The following is a 20,498-nucleotide window of genomic DNA, read 5'->3' as shown; positions in this document are numbered from 1 at the left end:
GTATCAGCTTATTCTTTGCTTTTATTCAAGTAACTAAAGGTGGGATTGCAGCATTATTACATGTTTTGCTGTCTTGAGTCACTTTTCAATTGTCAGAAAATCCTTGAAGTAAACTTCCAAAACTAATTGAAATTCAGTACTAAATGTAAAACTTGTTTGTCCTACCATGCATCATCTATATTTAACAACTTAACAAATATTTAAAAACTTTTTTTACAGCTGAAAATAAAGAAACATGGAGAGAACATATTTTATCAGGGTGTGCCTGTGAATGTATGTATACTTCAATTTAGCCATCGGAAACTACGTCCTCTAATGTTCAGGATATATTAATTCAGCATTTAGTTTTATTCAGGATTTAATTCTAATTTTAAAGAACAAAGTATTTTAAGGGATGCAATGGAAACAATGAGAAAGACTGCAGGTGTTTCCAATACTACAATATAACTCAACTTGAATTATTTTCACATGGATCCTGATAAAGATACTATACCAGATTTGATAGCTGAGTTAAATACTACAAAAAGAGGGGAAATAAATTTAAAAGCCAAGCATATGCTATAAAGGTATATCTATTATGTTAATATAATGAAGCCATTATACTCTTGAAGCATTGTGAAATTCAATCTGATCAGAAACAAGAAATTTGACAAGCCTAATGTACAACGCTCGATAGTAGCATTATAAAAAGACTTTTCCATGAAATGTTTAAACACTCAGCATTTTTAAATCTGGCAAGCTTTATGTGAAAAATGGCTAAAATGATACGAATACCTCTGAAACATTGAATTCTATGACATGATTTCAAGAACTACAAGAAGACAAAGCTACATTAGTTGTTCAGTTAAGTCTCATTCTAACATTAGCAAAGGGTTTCTCACAGACCTCCAAGCAAATATAAAAACCTTGCTGGATTTGTGATTATTCCCACATATTGGAATCTGTTCTTCTGCTAATGAAAGCAGCTATCTGTTAACATAGGTACCTTCTAAAATATATCATTTTAGCAAGTATAGGTATATATTTTGGAAATAGTTAATAGTTGTATTTTAAAGTCATCGCACTAGCTTTTTACTGTGGTAATAAGACCATTTTAGAGACCATTCATTATAGAGCTGTATGGATTTTGCTCTGTTGTCTTTTTTATGCTTCATTTATATTGTTCTAAATAGATAAATTATTAAGAAAAATTAGTTCAGGAGTAAAGCTTTAGAGGATGGTGAGAGAAGAATTATTCTGAAGAAACAGATTGATTCTCAATGAATATTCACTTTGCTTTTATCAAAACAAAAATGTACAATTTGCTACAAAAATCAAGGGATGGACATAAACATTTAGTTGCAAATCAGAGACATTTTTAACATACAATTATTTTATATTTTTTAAGCATAACCTTAACTTCCCACTGAAAATAATGGAAATCTTAATCATGCCAAATCCCATTGCTTTCAACAGAGACTAAATGCAAATTTGTCAAGATCGGATCTCAAAAAATTATGTAAAATGATCTATCTGCAAGTTGAAAAGCTACAACGTGAAAAGTTGTATTATTATGAAAAATATAACCAGCAAATATACAGGCTATTTATATAGAGTAAACTTTCTCGGACTGTATCAATACTGGTTCATCAACTAGAAAGGTTTAGTAATGGCTACTAATTATTCTTATGCATTCTGTAAAAGAATCTGATAAAAATAAAACAAGTCCATATATATATATACACATATATTTACACTTCTCCTTAGACAATAGCATACTGTTCATATAAAAGGTCTCTAATTTTATAGAAATCTTCACAGAGACAACCTTCCAATCCAATACGTCCAGTTTCAGTCTGTAATAAAAAATATATAGTTATTTACTTTTTTGAAAAATTTCCTACAATTGATACATTAAATGTACATACATACCGTATTTTCACGACCAAAAGCCGCACCGGATTATAAGCCGCAGTATCAGTTAACGTTAATTTTTCAAACTTTTTTCATATATAAAGCGCACCGGGTTATAAGCCGCACGTTTTTTTTGCAACATCTGCCACTCCTCGCACTCCGCACTACATGATACACACACCCCCGCACCGTTCGTCCAGTAAGGTCGGGGAGGCGTTGGGCAGAATTGGGAGGGAGATTTTCAAAGAAGCGCACCAAATATCTCCCACGAACTGAATCTGAATCTCCCTCTTGATTTTACGCTCAAACTGGAAGCTCTCCCACACGTCCCTCTGGTCTCTCCCTCTCAATTTTACGCTCAAACTGGAAGCTCTCCCACACGTCCCTCGGGTCTCTCCCTCTCAATTTTACGCTCAAACTGGAAGCTCTCCCACACGAGGGAGGTGTGCGTGCCTGCGCGCGGTCATTTGCTTGCAAATTGAGAGGGAGAGACCAGAGGGACATGTGGGAGAGCTTCCAGTTTGAGCGTAAAATTGAGAGGGAGAGACCAGAGGGACGTGTGGGAGAGCTTCCAGTTTGAGCGTAAAATTGAGAGGGAGAGACCAGAGGGACGTGTGCGAGAGCTTCCAGTTTGAGCGTAAAATTGAGAGGGAGAGACCAGAGGGACGTGTGGGAGAGCTTCCAGTTTGAGCGTAAAATTGAGAGGGAGAGACCAGAGGGACGTGTGCGAGAGCTTCCAGTTTGAGCGTAAAATTGAGAGGGAGAGACCAGAGGGACGTGTGGGAGAGCTTCCAGTTTGAGCGTAAAATTGAGAGGGAGAGATCAGAGGGACGTGTGGGAGAGCTTCCAGTTTGAGCGTAAAATTGAGAGGGAGAGACCAGAGGGACGTGTGCGAGAGCTTCCAGTTTGAGCGTAAAATTGAGAGGGAGAGACCAGAGGGACGTGTGGGAGAGCTTCCAGTTTGAGCGTAAAATTGAGAGGGAGAGACCAGAGGGACGTGTGCGAGAGCTTCCAGTTTGAGCGTAAAATTGAGAGGGAGAGACCAGAGGGACGTGTGGGAGAGCTTCCAGTTTGAGCGTAAAATTGAGAGGGAGAGATCAGAGGGACGTGTGGGAGAGCTTCCAGTTTGAGCGTAAAATTGAGAGGGAGAGACCAGAGGGACGTGTGCGAGAGCTTCCAGTTTGAGCGTAAAATTGAGAGGGAGAGACCAGAGGGACGTGTGGGAGAGCTTCCAGTTTGAGCGTAAAATTGAGAGGGAGAGACCAGAGGGACGTGTGGGAGAGCTTCCAGTTTGAGCGTAAAATTGAGAGGGAGAGACCAGAGGGACGTGTGGGAGAGCTTCCAGTTTGAGCGTAAAATTGAGAGGGAGAGACCAGAGGGACGTGTGGGAGAGCTTCCAGTTTGAGCGTAAAATTGAGAGGGAGAGACCAGAGGGACGTGTGCGAGAGCTTCCAGTTTGAGCGTAAAATTGAGAGGGAGAGACCAGAGGGACGTGTGGGAGAGCTTCCAGTTTGAGCGTAAAATTGAGAGGGAGAGACCAGAGGGACGTGTGCGAGAGCTTCCAGTTTGAGCGTAAAATTGAGAGGGAGAGACCAGAGGGACGTGTGCGTGGCTGCGCGCGGTCATTCGCTTGCGAGCTTCAAGTTTGAGCGTAAAATCGGGAGGGAGAGATTTTCGATCTTTTTCCATACATAAAGCGCATCGGGTTATAAGCCGCACTGCCGGTTTTTGATCAAATTTTAGGATTTTCAGTGCGGCTTATGGTCGTGAAAATACGGTATATGTTCCCTATGTACTTACTCTGCGAACAGCGACCAAGTTATTACACACTAGAACTCCTCCCACAAATTCAGCTTGGACTCCTTCTCGCAATAGAACTTGCTTAAAATCAGATAATCTTGGCTCATTCATGAAGACCGACTGATGTCCAGGAACCTTTTGTCAAGAGGATACAAGCCAAAATAAAATTTAAATATATTTCAAATACCTGAAGCATCCAGTAAAGTTATTCTGTTTTTGTATCACAAAATTCATACAAATTTGTACAAGGCCATATGTTTTATAGGAAAAAAATGGCCTATATGTTGTACATCGTGGCAGAATTTATTTTATTAAAAGCCTCAATTCTGGTCACGGATATATAGCATAAGCAATTTCAAAATCTTTAACTAACATACTCTTAGGAGTGACATGGTATTTGTTGCCCTTCTTGTATCGAAATAACTCATTTCATTTGATTCAGACACATTTGAGGCTTAGTGATTTTTTTTTTTAAAAAAGTTCAGCTTTCATTTAGAAAAGAAAAAAAATCCTGCGAGAAAAATGCTACTTTTTAATATTTAATATTATGTACATGAAAGACAGTAGCTCTTCATTTTTTATTACATGGAACTGCTTTTATTTTAACAGTAACAGATCTACAATTTTAAACAAAACACCCAAGTAAAAACCTGGGTTCCTGTCATGAAATGTATTTCAATAATGTCTTTATATAGAAGACCATGTTCCCAATGCAATAAAAGTTCACTTTTAAATCTTACCTCATTGGGTGGTAAGGGCTCCAAAGTAGGAATAATTTCACTCTCCTCACAGATTTCTTTGTCATCATCACCAAAGAGGCTTTTAATGGCCTTTTGCTGTGCCACAGCACTGGAATCTGAAGAGGGTGCATCTACTTGCATTTCAGTGTCCTCACCGTCATCTCTCAGTTCCCCTTCTTCCAAAATTACCCCTGTGTCTACTTTTGATACTCGCATATCCAGAACTCCATCTATCCATGCAAGTTCTGCATCTTTAGCCTTACAAAACTGAAGGGAACTGACTAGGGAGTCTTTTAACCTAACCTAAAACAGAATTAAAAAAAACTAAAATAAACAAACAAACAAGAATTTACATTCTAAGCAGCACTGCTTGCAAAACACCAATAGCCAAAGAAGACAGTGTGAAAGACAATGAAATCACACCATCAAGACATTGTTTTTATTTTTAGCATTTATTGTTAAGGAGTGCATTGGTTTAGCAAATAACCATTAAGTTACTGGAGCCAGAGAGCCATTTATGTCCCGTAGTGGACCAAGCTTACTACTTACTGCACTAAGCAATGATTTGGCACAATATGTAATTTATTGAAAGTACACAATTGCCTGACTCTTTATATTTCAGAAAGCCAGAAATCACTCTATCAATCACAATTAATTCCTATAATACTCCAAGTTAAAACCTAAGGAATGATGCAATGACTCAGTGCAAGGTTAAACAATAGGAAGGCCTTGTAGGGAATTATCTTGTTGGATTTTCAAACAGGAAAGTACCAGCCTTGGGGAAAGAGCACACTTAACAAAAGCAATCAAAAAGGAAATATTGGCTAATTGTAAAATTAACCTTGCTATGAGTAGACAAATGTTTATCATCTTATAAATCAACTTAAAAGTATTTAGAAACTTTTCTTTTATAATAAAAATACATCCAAAATATATTCTCTATATTATATTAGACCACTGAAGTACAAGATATAAATAACAATTGCTAATAAATACAGTAAAATTCTATAATATTAATATAGTTAACATAGTAATACAATTCAATGACATATATATGTAGCAAAAATCATACCTTATTATTGGAATATAAAAGCTCTACCAACCCATCACGATCATTTTTAAGGAAACACCTAAAAAAACTAAGTCTTTCAAGGATCTTTTTAAAAGGAGCCAGTGAGGAGGTCTGACATTTCCTATCAGGCCAAAATATAGATATGGTACTATTGTCCGCTCTGCCCTCCCCCTCCCAAAATATCTTCCTGTGGTTTGTCACACAAGTTCTTTTCGTGGATGGCCATGTAAGGAGGCTTCAAATGCAAATCTCAAAGTAGGGCAGACTGACAGAATGATTGGAGTCCCTCAAGAAATGAGCCCAAAGTCCATTCAAAACGTAATACCAGAACTTTAAAATGCCCTAGATATGCATCTTGAGGCAGCTCAACAGCATACAAATCCTCTGAAGTAGGTTCTTTGTAACATGTAGGAGGAGCATGTCCAAATCACTTTTTTAATCATTAAAACAGTGGCATCTTGTTCCATGCTTATACATAGTATAGTAGTTCTAGAAGGTGTTGCCAGGTGCCTCCACCTGCATATCCACCAGAGCCACCCGGATACAGATGGGAGCAACTATGTGCCTCCACGCACATGGAAATAGTCAGGAGCAAGCTACAAAGTAGACCTACAAGCCTGGAAAAAGATGTGGCTCCTTTAACAATTCCAAAAAGTGGTTTGTATATACAGGTGAAACTCGAAAAATTAGACTATCGTGCAAAAGTTCATTTGTTTCAGTAATGCAACTTAAAAGGTAAAACTAATATATGAGATAAGACTTGTTACATGCAAAGCAAGATAGTTCAAGCCATGATTTGTCATAATTGTGATGGCAATTATGCAGCAACCCTGGTCTTAATGAAGCACAGTGGTCCAAAGTCCTCTTTTCTGATGAGAGCAACTTTTGTCAAAAGCACCAAAAACTGGTTCAATGATCGTGGGATTACTGTTCTTGATTGGCCTCTCCATTCTTCCTCCATACTCTGGGTCCTTGGTTTCCAAATGAGATGCAAAAGTTGCTCTCATCAGAAAAGAGGACTTTGGACCACTGAGCAACAGAACTTTGGACCACTGTGCTTCATTAAGACCAGGATCAACGCAGCCAGGAGATTTTGGAGCACTTCATGCTTCCTTCCGCAGACGAGCTTTATGGGGATGCTGACTTCATTTTCCAGCTGCCCACACTGCCAAAACCTGGAATGTGGGATTACTGTGCTTGATTGGACAGCAAACTCACCTGACCTGAACCCCATAAAGAATCTATGGGGCATTGCCAAGAGAAAGATGAGAGACATGAGACCGAACAATGCAGAAGAGCTGAAGGCTGCTATTGAAGCATCCTCGTCTTGTATTTGGTTTATTTGTATGCCGCCCTTCTCCAGGAGGGACTCAGGTCGGCAAACAACTCAGGGGGGAAAGGGAACATAAACAACAGTACACATAATTAAAATACACAAAAATCACACAGCCATACCAGTTGAGAGGGGAGGGGAACTCATCAACCCCAGGCCTGCCGGCACAGCCAGGTTTTGACAGCTTTCCGGAAGGCCTGGAGAGAGGTGAGGGTCCGGATCTCCGTGGGGAGTTCATTCCAAAGGGCCGGAGCTGCTACAGAGAAGGCCCTCCCCCAGGTAGTAGCCAGATGGCATTGGCTGGTGGACGGAACCCGGAGGAGGCCGACCCTGTGAAATCTGACGGGTCTTTGGGAGGTAATTGGCAGCAGGCGGTCTCTCAAGTACCCAGGTCAAATACCATGAAGAGCTTTATAAGTTACGACTAGCACTTTGAAGCGTATCCGGAGACCAATAGGTAGCCAGTGCAGCTCGCGAAGGATAGGTGTAACATGGGTGTACTGAGGTGCACCCACAATCGCTCGTGCGGCTGCATTCTGGACGAGTTGAAGTCTCCGAATACTCTTCAAAGGCTGCCCCATGTAGAGCGCATTGCAGTAGTCCAGTCTTGAGGTCACGAGGGCGTGAGTGACTGTTGCGAGTGCCTCCCGGTTCAGGTAGGGGCGCAACTGGTGCACCAGGCGAACCTGGGCAAATGCCCCCCTGGTCACAGCCGACAGGTGATGTTCTAAAGTCAGCTGTGGGTCCAGGAGGACTCCCAAGTTGCGCGCCCTGCCTGAGGGGCGTAAATTTTCACCCCCCAGCCTGAGTGATGGAATACTGGCCAAATTCTTGGGAGGAAAACACAACAGCCACTCGGTCTTGTCTGGATTGAGTACAAGCTTGTTCACCCCCATCCAGACCCTGACAGCCTCCAGGCACTGGCACATCATGTCTTCCCTAAGACCTCAGCAGTGGCACAGGCTGATAGCTTCCATGCCATGCCGCATTGAGGCAGTAATTCCTGCAAAAGGAGCCCAAACCAAGTGCTGAGTACATATGCATGCTTATACTTTTCAGAGGTCCGATATTGTTCTATGTACAATCCTTGTTTTATTGATTGCATGTAATATTCTAATTTTCTGAGATGGTGGATTTGGGGTTTTCATGAGCTGTACGCCATAATCATCACAATTATGACAAATCACGGCTTGAACTATCTTGCTTTGCATGTAATGAGTCTTATCTCATATATTAGTTTCACCTTTTAAGTTGCATTACTGAAATAAATGAACTTTTGCACAATATTCTAATTTTTCGAGTTTCACCTGTACTGTTGCATGTGCTAAAGTACATCTTGCAAGTGTTAATCCTTTTATAAATATTTGGAAATGGCTGAATTGTGCTCAGTACGCCTTGTCATTCAAACATGCAAATCTTACTTGATATATGTGAGTCTCACTGGTTGCATCTACGGTTTCATGCAGTTTGGGCATATAAACTTTAATGTCTTTCCCCCCAAAAGCTCTACAAGATTCAGTGAGATCTTGACTGGCCTCAGGAGGTCCATGGACAATAATCAATTGCCGTGGCTTCATCTGATTAATAATTTTTTTAATGGAGTCTCCATCAGAGCGGCCTTCATAATCTATGTATGTAACTCGAGCTCTAAAAATAAGATAAAGGAAAAAAAAATAGAGATGAAGAAAAACAAAATTTAATCTTTACAGGCTGAGCTGAATATAAACATGTCATGACGCAGCTATCATTTAAGCATACTAAACTGTAAACTTGCATTTTGTAACTGTAATGTTTGCAAATGTTTTAATAATAATGCAACCTTTAACTATTAAACCAGATGGTGTTATTTAAGAACTTTGCAAAATGCTGAACTTTTACATTTAATAACAAAAGGCAGCAGTTCCATTTTGTTAAATGTGCATAATTCTGCATTGTTAACAATGTTTTTTGTGAAGTGAAAACTTGTATCATTAAATAATTAGAAATTTGACGGTTGCAATCAAGATGAAGTGATGGAAGTGATCTACATATTTAAAAAAAATATACTTAGGCCTGTGAAAATTAGTCATCAAGAAATAAAAGGTCAACTCTTTTTATAGATCAACACTATCTTAGAAACAATGTGGAAACAGAAAATAAGAGTTTTTATTGCGTAAAAAATTGAACTCTCCTGTATTCAATATTTTATCAATTATTTAGTTATAAAGATCAGCAATTTAAATACTGTGCATACTCATTAACTCTCACACAGAAGAGTTCAAGGTAGATATGTCATAAAAGGGAATGGGATTCCTGATAACTGCATACATAGATGCATCTATTAAGTTTCCTTGGCAACAGCCCAGAAGAAGCTTATCATTGCCACCTTCTGGAATTTTTGTTTTGTTTTTACCCAACCCATAGCCATAGAATTCCCTGTTACTTGCACTCATTATGTGATCATGTGTCTGCAATGTTCTCATGTTAATATTGGTTAGTATTAAAGCAGACACTTATTTTCTTGTACGTTTTTATACACACTACAGGAGCCAAACAAAATAGTAATTCTGTAGAAAGATTATTCTCAGTTGTTTGTCTCCCAACTGATGTCAACAGATTTCAAGTGTCTCATTACTATAATTTCTTATTTGAAAGTTTTGCAATATACTTTTATTAAGCATCATCTGTACATCATTCTCCTTGATTATGGACACAAAAATATTGTTTTGGTGTGTTCTTACTATAATTCAGCATACTTTTTATAACATTGACAAATTTATTCATTTCTATTTGGGGGCACAGATATTTTTAACATATTGTAAACTCTTTTTCTCTGCATTCAATATGGCCCATTCTCATCTACTCTTTTAAAAGTTTAATGTCATGTTCCACTGTATCTTTATCTTAGCTGAAGGAGAAAACGGGGTTGCAAAAGTTTAAAACCCCCCTTTTAACTCTGAATTTAACAATGCAGATCGCCTTTTACAATCCTCATTTTTGGTAGTTACTTTTATCCACTGGGATTGTTCCTGTGATTTTAAATTTACTGTGCTCAGCATTAATTTACTTGCAATTAAACAAACTTATAAATCAAATTAAATAAATGAATTTCTCCTCTACTATCAAATCACTTTAATGTAATACTCATTGCAATTTATTTGATCAATGTACATATTAGTGTGTTTATTTTCCAATATTCTCCCCCAAGAAGCTTACTTCTAATGTTTTGTGTCCTGCTTTGTATCCTACACATTGTCAGCTAGAATTTTATTTTATATAATATCATACAGTTCATCTCACAGTATTTAGTTAGAAGAAAAAACTATTTTTCATTTGCTGAACAACTTTTTTCTTCACAAATTGTGATTATGTAATGTCTCATTTAACAACTGCATCACTTAACAATTAATTTTCTGGTCTCTAGAGTGATCATAACCTCAGGATAAGCTAGTTATTTTATAGAAAAATGAACAGTAAATGCAGAGTGAACATTTTCACAATATTAAAAACTCAGGATCATTTTGATATACCCACAAGAGATATGAGGTAGGCTCAAATAAGGTAACAGAGATTGCAATAGATTAATACACATCACACTTTTTGCTAATACCACCTACAACAAATCTACACGCACTCACTTTATTTCCATTGATTCCATTGCTGAAATGCATTTAGTAGGAACATCTGATAAATCTTGATCCATAGGCTCATCTCCATTTGTAAGGCCAGATTCTAATTTGTTTTTTTCTTCTTCTGTTGCCTGAAGTTCTGGAACGAGGAAATCCTCAGGTCTAAATACAGGAACATTATTAATTTTATATTCAGGAAGATTGTCAAGAAAACCTGTGGCACTTTTGGAAATTAAAGTATAATATATACTCTTCATTTGCTATATATAGCATAGATTAATAATATGTTACTAGCATAAATCACTGAAAAGGTATTGATCCAAATGTGGGGATTGCAATACATCCAGAATTCTACCTGCAAAATGTCATTTCCCCTCAAAGCTGCTTGTTTCCTTTCCTCCAAAATTGCTTTAGATAGCTTTCTTGTCCTCTGGCAGCATAAAGAATTGTAAAAGAGCCAAATAATGTGTTCTATCAAAGGTGTTCATTATTTGGTGAATTATCAAGGTTCGATACATACATTTAAATATAGCATGTGTTTTTTTCAGAGAACTATTCATTTTATTTGAGATAAAAATGTATTTGGAAAATGTGCATTTTAAATGAAGACAGTAAGTCAGTATCTACTAAAATGTAAGAATATTAGAATAATAGGCATTCCCACATCTCCCACTTACTTGATAATCTCTCCATATTCGTCCCATTTAATTCTCTCTTCTGGAGCAGGAAACATAGGATAAGATTTTTTGGCTTGTTTGAAAAAGCTTCCTTTACGATTTCCTTCACCTTTCATCATGAGATCATGTTTGGTCTTATGAACAGATGGTTGATCAATATCCTCTTCAGCATCACTCTCATCACTGGAATCTATATCTGCTCTAAAGCAGGAATCCAGAATAATTATACATATGAAATCAACAAAATATGTACATTCTAATTAATTCATTGGCACCTCAATTCTTTGTTATATAGGTAAAATGAACTTGCAAAATATATTCTACATAGCTATTGTAGCTAATGAAGCTAACAAACCACAAATTACTATATTTCTGCTAAGGAGGTATTTACTTTTAAATTGCAGATCATAAACCATATTTAAAGATAAATTTCATTAAAGTCAAAGAAAAGTAAAGCCTCCTCTAAGCTGAGATCAGTTCATGATGACTTTCATGGAAGTATCTGTCCAGTTTCCTTGGCAATGTTATGGAAATTACCTTCTTACAGAATCTTTTTTTCAGTTTCCCAATTTGTATTTGTGTTTATTTGTATGCCGCCCTTTTCCCTGGGGGGACTCAGGGCGGCTCACAATCCAATTAAGTTCACAAATATGGAATTCCTAAGTGGTTTCCCTGTGAATTCTAACCAAGGCCAGTCTGGTTTAGCTGTCTAAACCATTCAAGACTGTCCACATGCTGCTCCCTTCTGGGGCACTCAATAAAGCCATTTCAAATATGTTTCCAACTGGGCTATTTATACTGTAATTCAAATTGCTTTACTAGTGTAATGAAACTGGAATACTGGGAGTTCTAGTCCCACCTTAGGCAAAAGGCCAGCTGTAAGATATCAGGTCAATCATTCTATCTCAGATCTAGGCAAGCAATTGCAAACCACTTCTGAAAATCTTCCAAGAAAGTTGCAATGACTAGTCGAGGCAGTTGCCAGGAGTTCATGTTGACTTGAAGTCAGAAAAACACAAGAAAATCTTAAATAATCCTGAAACTAAACTGGATGTGTTGGAGGATCCACTAAGAATGTACATTAATGAACAAGAGTCTATATAAATGTATAAGAGTCTTGAAGGCAGGTAGATACTCACTCTTTTGATTGCTCTAACTTTTTTGCTGCCTCTTTTTTAATTTTTTCTTTTTCCAGGTATTCTTCAAGTTCTTTTCCTTCAAGTTTTACACGTTTCCTGAGCTAAAGAAAAAGTATACATTAGTAACTCTTATATTCACCTACCTTACATGTTCAGATTTTACAATGAATCCTTAAGTAATGACGGTGGTACGCAACAGCAATATTCAATAGTACATATTGGATAAGAGTTCAATCTGCAATAAAATATGCAATGAGTTCTAAAATTATTTTGGTATTATTTTCCTTTGCGCAAAACAGACCACTTAACAACAATGGAAAATTCTTCAAGAAACTCAGGAATTTTTATAAATATGTGTGACTATTTTTCTACATTTTAAATCTCAAGCAAATACACCTATTATATAGCCACAGTTAGCATGGAATGCTTCTGCCTCTTCACAGCAAACTAATCAACAATTCTATCATTTTTGTTTTCTTCAAAGTGTGAGCATAATTTATATAATTCACCAAAAAACCCTGCACAAAAGTCTGCATTGCATATGCACTGCCCCAATGTGCATTTTTGAAATTAATTTTTCACTAACCAAATTCAAAATACTGTAATGTATGCATGGATTTAGGGGTGGCTATCTTGCAGTACTTTTATTGCTTTGCTCTGCTCTGAGTTGAGGCAAACCATTGCACAAGTTCATTGTATTGCTATTCTTACACTAGGTTAAATATGCAATACTTTTATTAAAAAGTACTGCATTTACTTACCTCTATGTCTATAACTTTTTCAGAAGCATTATCTATTAAAAACCGTGCTAGTGTTCCAGGAGTTGTTCTGTATGTCAAAATAATAGAGTTTTTGGGATCCTGACACCATTGTATGAAGAGATCTCTTGAAAATCCGCAGTCCAAATCTGGCTGGCTAGCAAGAACAACTTTGGGACTAGGAACACGAGCCAAATCTGCAAGTCCATGACAAAGAGACAGATGACGAAACTGGAAAGGATTGTTTCTCTTATCTTCAAAGCACCTCATTAGCTTGTCACTCATCCATTCCACCTGTATATTATGAGAGAAGTACAGGTCAGTTGCCTTTTTAAATACTAAATGACAACAAATTTCCACCAACATTTTAGACAGTGATTTGGAAGGACAATTGGGTTGTTTTGCAAAGCATGCTTTGTATGGCCCATACCTTATAATATCCAATATCTTATTAGATGTTATGTTACTTGATACATAAGTCTAAAATACCTGCTTTTCAACAGGAGTTTTATTATAAATAACCTCAGAAAACAAACCTGAGATTTTGAGAACTCCACAACGTTGTAGCTGACATTGTTTAAAAGTGCCAAGGAATAAACTCCTAAACCAGCATCTTTTGTCCTCCATATCTGATCAAGCAGCTGGGCAAGTTCCAAAACTCTCCCTGCAGTGTCCACAGCTATTAGGACATTTCCATCACCCCTCAATGTTTCCAAAATATTTGCTAAAGATAAAAAGACGAGTTACAATATTGAAACCCTTATATATACAGAACTTTCTTGTTAATAATCAGAGGAAAAACCAAACGGAATCCACACATAAGTGGTAATTTGATGCCTTAACATAAATGACCCAGCTACAAAACCTTTTAAAATACTTTTTAAAAAAATCATGCAGCAGACAGTATCTAATTAAAAATCACTAACCATACAACACATGTCAACTAAATGATAACTGAGGTTATCATTTAGTACTTTACATCAAGCTAAATTACTAAAATAACCTAACTCTTTTTATGGTTCTGGAGAAAGAATCTTAAGAATATTTCTTTTATAGATTTCCAAAGCTTTAAGACAGAAGGTTACATGATTCCATACTTAATATTAAGGTGTCAAAGAAAAGACCTTAGCATATTTAAATTTTTATTTTAATGCCAAGAAAAGAATGGATTTTCATAGCTAAAGTAATGTTCATGTCAGGAGAGGCACCTTTTCAAGTAACATCATCCAAAAAAACCAAAAATATATTCTGAGTATTCCTCAGAAACATAATATTTCCATGAAATTAATTTATGAAATAAAATCAGTCATGTATCACTTAAAATATGCCCTTTCAAATTAAAACTGAAATTATTCCAATTTTCTAGGTCATTACTGATCTTATCCAAAGATCATCCTGTACATTTATAAACATTACATAAATGAGAGGATGAAATCCTTGTTAAGAACAAAAACCATTCCATCCTGAATTCCATACTAAATTGTTATTTGATTTGTGTCACAAAATACATACTTAGCAGTTGCTCATCTCTTTGTTTCCGCCTTGGCTGTACGTAAGTAGCATTGAACGAATCAGTGATGAGCAAAGAAGGTCTACTTAACATTTCCAAGGAACATCCATTTAAATGACTGAAAAAGAAGTTGTATCAATTTCAGTGTATAATTACACAAATATGACAATTAAAACTTGCTGAAAATAAATGATTCTCTAATTTTCAAAAATGTCAGTTTTTACTAGAACACAATATAATTGCAGTCATGAATTTAAATGTATTTATAAATGTAAATACATTTATATACAAATGTACATGGTCTTATAAAAATTACAGATATAAGAAAGTCAAATTTATCTGCTGCAATTTAAAAATAAATAGTGGAAGGAAATGAAAATAAACAGGTAAGATGGATTGGTGCAAGGAAATACAGTTACTAAAAAGTCACTAGAAGGCTATGCTTCTTCTCATATTAGTTTGGTTGGTGTATTATTTACCATATCCTGTGCTGCAAGTAAAAACTCATGCTATTCTATATGCTGCAAATATCTGAGCTCATGGGTAGTTCCTTAACAATAAGAATATAGTGTAAAAAACAAAGCAAAGAAGAAGCCTAAAGAAAAACCAATTTATTTGAAAACAATGTTTTAAAGTTCACTCTTTAAAAATGAACAAATGTTATAAACAGATTTCAAAACATGCCATAATTAAGAATAATTTAAATTTAGCATTTTCTTCCACGTCAGATTTCAAATTAGTTTCACTTTTGTAACATTTGTGAATTCTCAAAATAAAGGTATAATGACATCCTAATGAAATGAATATAAAACAATGCATTAGCTTATAAATAAAATCTGATCTACCACTGTTGACATTAGGCAGTTCCGTAGGTAAAATATAGAATCTACTTCTATAATTAAAGCAGAGATAACACTTCCATAATTAAAACATGGATGACACGGTAACACATTTCTAAATTTATTGTCTTTTTAAAAATTAAAATTAAACATTAGGAAACTTATTTTCCCTCTCCCACTTAGATACCATGTTTTAAAAGGAGAGTTAAAGAAACCATCTTTAATTACTTAGTAGAGCTGTGTAGTACTTCTGTTTCAGAAGGAAAAACCACATATAAGAAACTTGATAAACCACGTTTCTTTTCATGGAATCATACTGCATGTAAGGGTTCATCACACAGTGCTAGGAAAAGACTTAGGTGACTTATGAATTTGTTGACAGGTCCTCCAGGAGAATCCTCACGTGAAGCATCTTTTTCCCTTTAGGTCAGAATTTATTTTGAAGCTGACAACTGAACAATTGCATTGCAGAATGTAGGATATCTTCGATTGAGGAACATTATGCATTTCTTAATGCATTTTAAACATCATCTAGTAATTTTTAAAAAAGAAATTACCCCACATTTCCTTACCCTCAAATTTAATTTCTGCATGTGCAAATCCTGGCACATATACAGGATTCTTAAGATTATGAAGTATGGAAGAATAAGTAAACAAGTTTCCTCTGTAGTACTGATTTGAACTCATTGATTTTTCCACTTGCAACTAAGACAAACCAGGTGTGCAAGTTCCAAAAGTATCAGAGGTGCAAACTAACATGGGAAGTTCTCCCTAAGCAATGGCAACTACTTTCACACTACTGCCAAGACAATTTTATTTGCATGTTCACTAAACCAGCAGAAATGATTTTAAAAGACTCCTTTCACTCACAAAACCATCCAGTACCGAGTGTCTTTAGACATCAGAAATGTTAAGAAGCTGTAGTAGGAAAGTAGCAACATCTGTGTACATACATCTCCCTCTTGTGGTTGAAATCAACTGCATAAACAATTTCCTCTTCTCCATCTTTAACTATTTTCCATATCGTACCTCCTATCATGTGGCCTGCTGGTAATGGAGTGATAGACAAACCATGCCCTTTACCTAAAGAAAAAACAATTTAATTCACACCCCAATTACATAAAAGATAATTCAACACCACCCCATAACGTGGCTTCAAGTCTTCCTACTAATACAACATATTGAAGTATTTTTTCTATTATTATTTTTTTGCTAATGTAATGCATAACAGACTACTTCTAAAGAAAAATGGGAAGGAAAACCTTTCATACAAGTATTATGAAAATAATGAACAGGCTCATGGAACAATCTGTCTCTAGATATTAAGACAAAAAATAAAGTTCTCCAATAAAATGTTGCCCTATGGGGTACTTCTGATCAGGATTCTAGCAATTCTTCATTCCTTACTCCTGTATGTTTTCTCTTACCCATTACTGATTCATCCCACTGACCAATGATTCTAAGACCTCACACAGCCTTATATCAAGAGTTGATATAGTTACTTCCTCTCCCATCTTGTTATTACTTGATCTTCCATGCATTCATGCAACATTATGCTTTTGGACTCCACCTCTTATTGCCTTTTCCCTTGATATTTTTTTTTATATAGATAAACATTTCAGGATTTTAGCATTTTTAGAATAAAGTAGTGACTAGGGCTATGTAGCCACAAATCAATACCACAACGTCTGGGATCAGAGACACAGAAATGATAAATTAAAATAATTAGAATGTTATGAACTTCAGTTAGCTTGACATCATGCAATTGTATAACCATTTGCTAAGTTTAAAACTGGAAGATTTAGATTTTAGAGAAAAAAAACAGAAATTCCAAACAACAGGACATAACAATGACTTTAAGAGTATTTTTTTTCACCTTTCAAATTGACAATCTGAGAAAATTTTAGTTGTTGTATTTTATCAAAAGCTGCATCCACATCATCCAAAGTAAACAAGGTGAAGTCTTCAGTATTATGGCGTGACTAGTCAAAAGAAAAGGAAAGGAAAATATTCTCAGTTAAAATTAGCCACATTGGGGAAAAGTTTAAAATCATACCTCTCCAAAAACTGAGACATGAGCTTTACCTGATAGAGATCATACATGAACATCTGACCCATTTTGTATACAGGAATAGTTGCATAAATAGCACAGTTCAACCCCATCTTTCCTACTGCATATGGGAGAGCACCCAAGTGCAAAGGATCAGGATGTGAAAGAAGTACTGCATCAACCTGGTGAACATATCTAAAAAACAAGAACAAGGGGATAAAACATTCCATTCCACTATTTAAAAAAACACCTATTTTAATGGCAGTATAGTGTACATCATTTGAGAACTGATACTTTTAATCTAAAATAAAATTTGGGTCTAGATTTCTATTTTGAAGGAGAAATTTCCAATGAAAAAAGTTCTCAGAAAATGCTCCCTTTCAATAGATAGGAAAATGCTCATTTTAATAGAAAGATGTTATCTTGATAGTCTCTAATATCTTGCTCTCCCAATATGCTTTACAGAGCAGTATGTCAAAACAAAAGGGAATATTAAAAAAATTGCAGTAGCTATCTATAACAGGACATTCAACTGGACTAAAAGCATTCATGAATTGAAGAAATCGGCCATAATAGAAAAACACTTAGAAATCAAGCTTTTGCTTCTATGTTTCACTTAAAAGGACTACTGCAAAAAACAACAACAACCTTTTAGTAGTAGTTCTAGTGGTGAAATTGAATTTGGAGAACAATGTTCAAAACACTATCTTTTAATAAATTTTGTTGATTCTGTCATCCAAGGCTAAATATGATGCAAAAAAATGCAAAATCTACATGTACTACATTATTACAGTGTACATTCAAGAAACCAAAGTTAATGAAAATCTTACTCTGTAGATCTACTCTTTTCAAATACAATTCTGCATGCAAAATCTCCACATTGGGAACTCTTATCAAATGGCATTGTTTCTGCATTTGAGAAGTACAATAAACTGTTCCATCATCACCACACTTTTCTTGCATTTGTAAGAAAATAAATGTAATTCCAACCTAAAAAGTAGCACAGACTATTCTTTGTAGTTTGATTCTGCAATTGTCCCTGTCTTCATGGACATTTTAAATATGTTAAGTAAAGCAATTCAAAGGTCAATATAAAGTAGAACTGTTCTACCTATACCTAGCAAGTCTATTTTCATATATAGTAAGAAAATTTGATACAAATAATTTTGTACCATAACTTTAATAATTTAAACAAGTGTTTTATGTTATATAAATATGCTGTAACAAAAAAAAGCATTGCAGTACATTTTTCAAGGGTTCAGCACTTTGAGTCAGATTCTACTTACTTCCTCAGAGAATCAATGATGTCCATAGAAAAATTTTCATCCCAGCCACAATCCAACAGAAAGCGAAACTCATCTACCTGAAGTAAGTAGCAGAGAGCAGATTCTTCCTGAACCCCCGAGAGGGTTGTTAGCTTGATAATTGATGTCATTTTTCATTCCCCAAATGTTCTCACCAAAAATAGTTACTATAAGGAATAAATTGTTTTAAAATCCTTTTTGTTACAGTTTTCATATACAGCTGTGAAAATGTACATATACTTAATATTATATTATTTCAGCATGTTTCATAGATATGGTCAACACAAGCAAACTGAAAATTTCCCCAAATCAATGAATCAATCCATGATAATCAAGACTTCAATGTGATTGGTTTAAATTGTGAGGTTAGAGATAAAACCAAATGCTTTCTTTCTTAGAACTGTATCACTTTTCCTCAACATGATAAACAGGGTTACCAGAAGGGCAGGGCGCATGCGCGCACTCACATCAGAAAAAAAGAATTCAGCACTTACTGACAGGTATTACAATAACCTGGTTGTAACTTTAAAGTATGATTCAACATAAGAACAAGGCTCAGATTTATCAGTGTCTGCTGTCCTCCATTTTGATATAGCCCGAGAACTAGAAATTTTCAGTGTTTCAACATAACCCAACCTCCGGGGTATCAAACTTGCATCACGTGATGCCACCGTGCTATATTGTGACTTTCCCCCCTTTGCTAAAGCGGGTGTGGGTGTGGCCAGCGCTTGACGCATCCAGGCTGCAACTTTGACAATCCTGCCCTACCTATTACTATATGTGTTCCTCTACTTTTATATGATTTTGTTAAACATTTTTACTTAATTCTGACATTTATGGTAGCTATCTACATTTTTATTTCTTAATGGCTAACTGCTAACCTTATTAATTTTTTTTATTTCACCTTTATTTTTTTTAAGTACAATAACTCAAGGCAGCAAATATTCACAGTACTCCTTCCTCCTATTCCCCCTCCCAACAACCATCCTGCAAGGTGGATTGGGTTGAGTGTATGTGACCCGCCCCAAATCATCCATTATATTTTTGTACCAGAAGATAAAGTTGGTCCAAAGCATGTAGCTGATACTTTGGAGCACATCACAAAATGAAGTTGGCTTTTATCCATAGCAGTGGCATTAGAGAAGTCAGCCAAAGATATGCAAAATAACCAACCAAAAGTTAAAAATGAAATTATATCGAAGCCATTCCATCTCAAAGAGTAAAAAGGAAACTATCGAAGTCATTCATTGAAACCCGGGTGGCTCGAACAAAATTACATCAAACCGAGGTTGTACACAAAGCAGAAACTACTCCATTTACTTAGGACAGGTCCTCATTTGACAGATGCAGCCTTTTATTACACTCTTGTTCGTCTTTGGAGCCCAGGCCTAAATCTAAAGAGGGCTTCATGGAATCCTGCCTATCAGGCCGAAATTCTCGGTCTCTTAAGTTGCAGGGAAATCTTCCTTTCACAAGCTCGAGTCCATCTATTGTATCCATCTCCTTAATTCTTCGTCGGAAGGAAAGCGGGGAGTCATGAGCCGCGTTCATTGAGGACTGAGCCGCACTAGGGGAAAGCCAAGTATCCCTTAAGCGGCTGCCCTCCGACACACTTACTTCGTTCTTACCTGTTTAGCACCCCCTAGTTATCTCCGGGCACCCGCATTTATTCGGGAAAGGGAAAGGAGAAAAGAAAAACCCGCACGTGCCCACTCAGCCACCCCTCGCCCTGCTTCCCGCTGCCGCCGCCACCATTTTGGGGTAAGAAACCGGTA

The 20,498-nt window shown here is 36.2% G+C and overlaps 1 protein-coding gene across 1 annotated transcript; it reads right to left on the bottom strand.

Annotated features, from left to right (window-relative positions):
• Window positions 1-1,249: 1,249 nt before the first annotated feature.
• CPSF2 (cleavage and polyadenylation specific factor 2) lies at window positions 1,250-20,489 on the bottom strand. Its single transcript, XM_087725676.1, has 15 exons — window positions 20,352-20,489; window positions 18,706-18,890; window positions 17,455-17,614; window positions 17,246-17,351; window positions 16,323-16,452; window positions 14,533-14,648; window positions 13,557-13,744; window positions 13,024-13,314; window positions 12,263-12,363; window positions 11,124-11,324; window positions 10,456-10,608; window positions 8,260-8,485; window positions 4,434-4,736; window positions 3,694-3,828; window positions 1,250-1,835 (listed from the first exon to the last, which is right to left on the bottom strand). Exons 2-15 carry the CDS (start codon window positions 18,852-18,854, stop codon window positions 1,743-1,745), a joined length of 2,352 nt encoding a protein of 783 aa, XP_087581802.1. The 5' UTR covers window positions 18,855-18,890; window positions 20,352-20,489; the 3' UTR covers window positions 1,250-1,742.
• Between the last annotated feature and the right edge of the window lie 9 nt (window positions 20,490-20,498).

This window comes from Thamnophis sirtalis, unplaced genomic scaffold, assembly GCF_051295495.1.
Source record: "Thamnophis sirtalis isolate CommonGarterSnake01/CBP01778 unplaced genomic scaffold, rThaSir2_p1.2 scaffold_1, whole genome shotgun sequence".
Taxonomy (NCBI): Eukaryota; Metazoa; Chordata; class Lepidosauria; order Squamata; family Natricidae; genus Thamnophis; species Thamnophis sirtalis.
This window is presented reverse-complemented; position numbering and strand designations above follow the sequence as displayed.

Excerpts from the sequence above, each read along its gene's own strand:
- CPSF2 (XM_087725676.1), bottom strand. The coding sequence starts at position 18,854 with ATGACATCAATTATCAAGCTAACAACCCTCTCGGGGGTTCAGGAAGAA. Across the intron at positions 12,364-13,023 it reads AAAAAGTTATAGACATAGAG|CTCAGGAAACGTGTAAAACT; the intron begins GTAAGTAAATGC and ends CTTTTTCTTTAG. Across the intron at positions 10,609-11,123 it reads GAATATGGAGAGATTATCAA|ACCTGAGGATTTCCTCGTTC; the intron begins GTAAGTGGGAGA and ends TCCTGTATTTAG.